At 45.3% G+C, this 5,794-nt stretch overlaps 1 protein-coding gene across 1 annotated transcript in view; it reads left to right on the top strand.

Moving 5' to 3' along the window:
- Positions 1 to 3,688, top strand: part of WNT10B (wingless-type MMTV integration site family member 10B) — a 54,048-nt gene extending 50,360 nt beyond the window's left edge. The window contains exon 5 of the mRNA XM_015423647.1: positions 3,230 to 3,688. Within this exon, the coding sequence (XP_015279133.1) occupies positions 3,230 to 3,688 (459 nt within the window). The remainder of the gene's footprint in view (positions 1 to 3,229) is intronic.
- Positions 3,689 to 5,794: the final 2,106 nt, after the last annotated feature.

Here is a 5,794-nt window from a genome sequence, read left to right as displayed (position 1 = left end):
TCCATTCCCAGAACTCTCTTGCTACCCTCAGGCGCTGTCATTCCATTCCGTGGTCTCTCATTCTAGTCCCAGAACACTCCTGCTACCCCCAGGGGCTGTCATTCCACTCTGAGGCCTGTCATTCCAGTCCCAGACCACTCCTACTACATCCAGGGACTGTCATTCCTCTCTGGGTCCTGTCATTCCAGTCCCAGACCACCCCTACTACATCCAGGGGCTGTCATTCCACTCTGGGTCCTGTCATTCCAGTCCCAGACCACCCCTACTACATCCAGGGGCTTTCATTTCACTCTGGGGCCTGTCATTCCATTCCCAGAACTCTCTTGCTACCCTCAGGTGCTGTCATTCCACTCCGTGATCTCTCATTCTAGTCACAGAACACTCCTGCTACCGCCAGGGGCTGTCATTCCACTCTGGGGGCCCCCATTCCAGTTCCAGAACGTTTCTGCTACCCTCTGGGGCTGTCACTCCACTCTGGGGAACTCTAATTCCAGTCCAGTGGGCACATGGGAGGGGGGCAGAAGGTAGCCTCGCATAGTGTGCAAAAAACCCTGGGACCGGCCTTGTAAAGAGCCCCAAGTGCTTTAACCTTTCTTCATAGGGAAAGTGTTCCAACCCTTTTATCATTCTAGTTGCCTTTTTCTGCACTTTCCCCAATGCTATAATATCCTTTTTGAGGTGTGGTGACCAGAACTGTACACAGTACTCCAAATGAGGTCGCACCATTGATTTATACAGGGACATTATGATACTGGCTGATATGTTTTCAGTTCCCTTCCTAATAATCCCGAGCATAGCGTTGGCCTTTTTATTGCAGTCACACACTGTCTCGACATTTTCATTGAGTTATCTACTACGACTCCAAAATCTCTCTCTTGGTCAGTCTCTGCCAGTTCGGATCCCATCAACGTGCATTTATAGTTAGGATTTTTGGCTCCAATGTTCATCACTTTGCACTTAGCCACATTGAACCCCGTTTGCCACGTTGACGCCCACTCGCCCATCCTCGACAGATCCCTTTGGAGTGCCTCACAATCCTCCCTGGATGAACCATACTGCACAAATATATAAATACAAAAACCAAAAGGTCAGAAAAAACGGCCTCAGACCAATGCTCCCTCTAAGCTGTGGAGTCTTGTGAGCAAAAATTCTACTTTGTGAGCTACTGGCATTAAAGTTGTGAGCGAGCAATTTGGCTACTGCATAAATTAGTTTGCTCTGGAGGCATCCTTCCTGAGCTAAGACAAAAATGTGTGAGCCGGAGGCTAAAAAACTGTGAGCTAGCTCACACTAACTCAGCTTAGAGGGAACACTGCCTCCAAACCCATTTCTGCCACACATACTCAACTATAGTTTAATAGCCCTAAGAAGCCTCCAGAACTGTGCCAAGCTGTGAATCCTCCTCACCTTCTCTCCTTTACTCCTAGAGAAAATCTTGGGAAGAGCTAAGTTGGGTCATATTATATCCAAACTGCATTCATTCATTTGGAACGTTGACATGCATGCTCTTCCAGAGACCTGGGGTTACCACCTGGAGAAAAAAAATGTCCTGTTCCTTTAATAGAGGCAATGAGATGTTATTTGTCAGGGGATGTTATTTACCTCCATGCCATGAAAAGCTTCATCTGCCCATTTCTGCACACATTAAGGCTGTCTTAAAGGGACAGGGCATTTTTCTCCAGATCTGTTAACAACCCTAGATCTGCTGAAGGTGGCTCACAAATTAAAAGCAATAAAGTAAAATAATAAAAACAGCAGCATAAAAATCAATAATGAAACAAGTTGTAAAAACCAACTAGAGGCATAAAAACAGCATGAAACAACAGCCTTAAAAGTGATATTTGTAAAACAGTCCTCATGCTAAAAGCAGACTATTAAAAACAGACAAAAAGATGGAACCCCTGAGTTAAAATCTTGAGTAAAAATAATTATTTAGTTTATAATGGACTGCTTGTCTACAGGTGAAAGGAAATCGGATAAAATCTTTGAACAGAGACATCACAACTTTGGCTTTTCTTCTTCGGAGCTGTTAGTGACCTTCGTTATAAGAAACAGATGTCAAATTTTGTATATAACCCTCTGGAATAATATTCAGTTATAAGTTATGATGGAGCTACAAATGTGCCTTATGACCAAATTAGTAAAACACAAGAATGTGCAGAATAATCATTTATAGAAGTAGCTCGATTTTGTCTTAAAATGCAAACCCTGATTTTCCACCCCCACTAAATCTTACCAGAAAGCATAATTCTACATGCAAATTAGGTATTTTCTTAGTGGCCAGTTCTGTTTTGTGAAGTCTACTCTCTCCCCACTTAGCAGGTTAAGGGGGTCCTCTGTTGGTTTCTTGCCAGGAGAGGGGAGGTATTTAAGGACAATTTCATCTTCTCTCTCTCTCTCTCTTGCTCTCTTTAAAAAAAGCATTCACAAGACAGCATGAGCTACAGGCAGGGATCTTGCTGTCCTCCGTTTCTTTAAAATACCTTACTCCTCTGGGGTTGCATACGAGCAATACACATTTTTAAGCAAAGTGTTGTTGTTGTTCAGTCGCACAGTCGAGTCCGACTCTTTGCGACCCCATGGATCATCTCCCGCCAGGCCCTCCTGTCTTCCGCCATCCTCTGAAGTTGGCTCAATTTCATGTTCGTTGCATCGATGACACTGCCTAACCATCTCATCCTTTGCCGTCCCCGTCTTCTTTGACCTTCAATCTTTCCCAGCATCAGGGTCTTCTCCAGGGAGTGCTCCCTTCTCATTTGGTGGCAAAGTGACATTTGTATATAAGGTAAATTTTGTATAAAGGCAAAAACTCAAGGACGTTTACACTGCCACGCAGGCAAGGATTCTGTACTTGAAGGAAATAATGTATTTTCCCATGTAGAAGATATGAGTGCCTAGAACAAGCAATATTTCAATAGAAGAGCAACTGTGAGAAAAATATTGCAATTATGCATGCAACTATTGAATAACATGTGCACATTTATTATGTGGCTGTTTACATTTCTAGTGTACATCTTTCTTAAGAATTGAGTGGTGCTTTTCGTAGGTGCTTTTCGTTTGTTGAGGAACCATTTCCAAGAGATGCTTGCTTAGAGTGAACAGATACAACTTTCACCCAGAACATACCATTGTGGCCTAGTGGCAACAGTACAAAGCTAATTCCCTGAAGCTGGGAGTTCCACTGTTTCCTGCAGCTCACACTGCTCTCTCTCTTTCTCTCTGTTGACAGGTTGTCTCCGAGCTGGGTCAGCGGAGATGCAAATGTCATGGTCCCTCGGGGAGCTGTCAGTTCCGGACATGCTGGGTGGCGGTGCCTGAGTTTCGGAATGTGGCCTCTAATCTGAGGGAGCGAATGGACCACGCCATACTCCTGAGGCCACACAACAGCAACTCGGGAGCCTTCCGCCCTCGCCTCCACAGCTCCCGCCTGGCCAAGCACCTCATTTTCTATGAGCCCTCGCCGGATTTTTGTGAACCTGACCCAAGCCTGGGCTCACCAGGCACCCATGGCCGCTCTTGCATCAAGGGCAGCCCTCGGCCAAGTGGCTGCAGCAGCTTGTGCTGTGGGCGTGGCCACAACGTGCTGCAGGAGACACAACCCCAGCGTTGCCATTGCCGCTTCCACTGGTGCTGCCATGTGCAGTGTGAGGAGTGCCCTGCCACACAGTTGATCAGCATTTGCAAATGACTTTGGCAAGGCAGGCACTTTAAAGACACGGGCCACATCTGCAGGGCCATGTCCCGAGTGGGCCACATATTGTAGCCTGTTACAAAGTCAGGCAGCATCTGAAAGCAAATAGCTTTTGGACAGCATCATACTTGTAGGGACAGCTCCCACCGAGACTACTCCTGTCTGCAGTCTACATTTCTGTGGCTCTGCCACATGCCATGCAAGTTGTACAGTGACTTGGCCTCTTGATGTGGTAACGGGTTATTGGCTATGAAGCAGAACACCACCTACAAATGAGTGGGAATGGGATAGCAGCGTGGAGCTGTGTGTAAGATGCTATCACCTTATGTGGACCAGATTTTTCATGGCTATATTATCTGCATTGTGTGTAGGGGTTGGCTTCACAGCGAACCACCGTTTAAGAATGTTTGGGAAGGGTCAGGGAGTAAATGCCCTGACCTGGATAGCCCAGGCTAGCCTGATCTTGTCAGTTCTCAAAAGCTAAGCAGGGTCAATCCTGGCTAGTATTTGAACAGGAGACTTCCAAGGAATACCAGGTTCATGATGCAGAGGCAGGCAATGGCAAACCACCTCTGCATGTCTCTCGCCTTAAAAACCCTATGGGGTCGCCAGAAGTCAGCTGTGACCTGACAGCACACATAGAGACAGGCAGTAAATACTTTAGGCTGTGTATCCTCAGACACCTGTGGCAGAGAAGGATCAGGAAAAATATATATTAGTGGCAAGAAGTTGTAGATGAGGGCTGGTACCCCCAGGCTGTGAGAGAATGTGCAGACCCCCATTTGGGCCACTACAGGTTCCAGGGCCCCAATGCATCTAGCACAGAGGAGTTTGGGAGATTGACTCTTTAGCAGGCAGACACATTCTGATTTCCTTTTACTAGTGGGAAATATGGAGATTAAGTTTGTAAATGTTGCAGTTGTATGGAATAACAACAGTGGCCTATTTTGCAATAGCAACACCAGTGAAACAGCACTGGGGTATTTACTTAAGGGTTAATTTATTAATTTGACCTTTTATTTAACTTATGTGGGTGATAGGAGAGGTATCACTTCTTTTCGCTGCACCCTGTTCAGTGCAGGTTGATTGATTCATTGGGCCATGCCCATTTGTTTCATAGACCAACATGCGTGTGAGAGAGAGAGTGTGCATAGTTGGCTCACCTCACTCTGCATCTTGTCATTTATGATGGGGCATATGGGTGATCCAGGACCAAAAGGAGATTTTTACCATTCCTATCGTTGTGCTTTGACAATTCCCTGTTAAACTTCAAAAACCTTCAGAAAAGCTGTAATTATCAGCTTTTTTCACATCATCAATTCTGAGGGGACTTCAGTTTTCCCCATAAAAACTGAAATATCTACACAACAAAGCACTCAAGCATGTTGCAGGTACTGATGTTCGTCCATATAAACATTAATGCAGTCAATAAAATAGGTTTATTTATAGGCTATCAGATCACTTGGAATTCAAAACATAGAAGAAATAGGATGTTTATTAAAATCTGTCTATCCTGTATGGTCAGGGTCTGTGCTGATTTAATTGCAGGACACTGAAATTGAAAAGTCCATTTTTTCCAAAGTTGGGTTCTGAGATCCAGCAAGCAAATAGTCTCCGTGAGGCCTGCACACGTATTATCCAAAGAAGCAGGAACAGAGAAGTTTAAACCATCATAGCTTCCAAGAATAAAACTGAATCTGGAATCTAAATCTCCTGAGTGCTGATGTCCCACCCTTTAATAGGGAAAGCCATCAAGACTGGGCAAAAGGGTTGTTCACATATAGGGTCAGGTCACACGGACATTTAGTGCGGGCTTCGCTGCTGATCCCTCACGCATTAACGTTTCCTGTTCATATTGGCAAACCTACCTCCCGCACCGAGGCGGGCTGAGTCCCGCGGTTTTCGCTCTTTTTATCCGCGTTTTCTGACACCCGTTGGAACAGGTGTTTTTCCGATATCTTGCGCTTTGTATCCTCTGTTTTGGTATCTGGACAGCAATCCGCCGTGACCGCGCTACCCTCTTTTGTGTGTTTCCGGTTTAAGTTATGCGCATGTGCAAACAGGCACTAGCTTTTATTTTGGTCTTTTTTAGTTTGTATGTAC

This window comes from Gekko japonicus, unplaced genomic scaffold (assembly GCF_001447785.1).
Source record: "Gekko japonicus isolate JY-2015 unplaced genomic scaffold, Gekko_japonicus_V1.1 scaffold33, whole genome shotgun sequence".
NCBI lineage: Eukaryota > Metazoa > Chordata > Lepidosauria > Squamata > Gekkonidae > Gekko > Gekko japonicus.
This window is presented reverse-complemented; position numbering and strand designations above follow the sequence as displayed.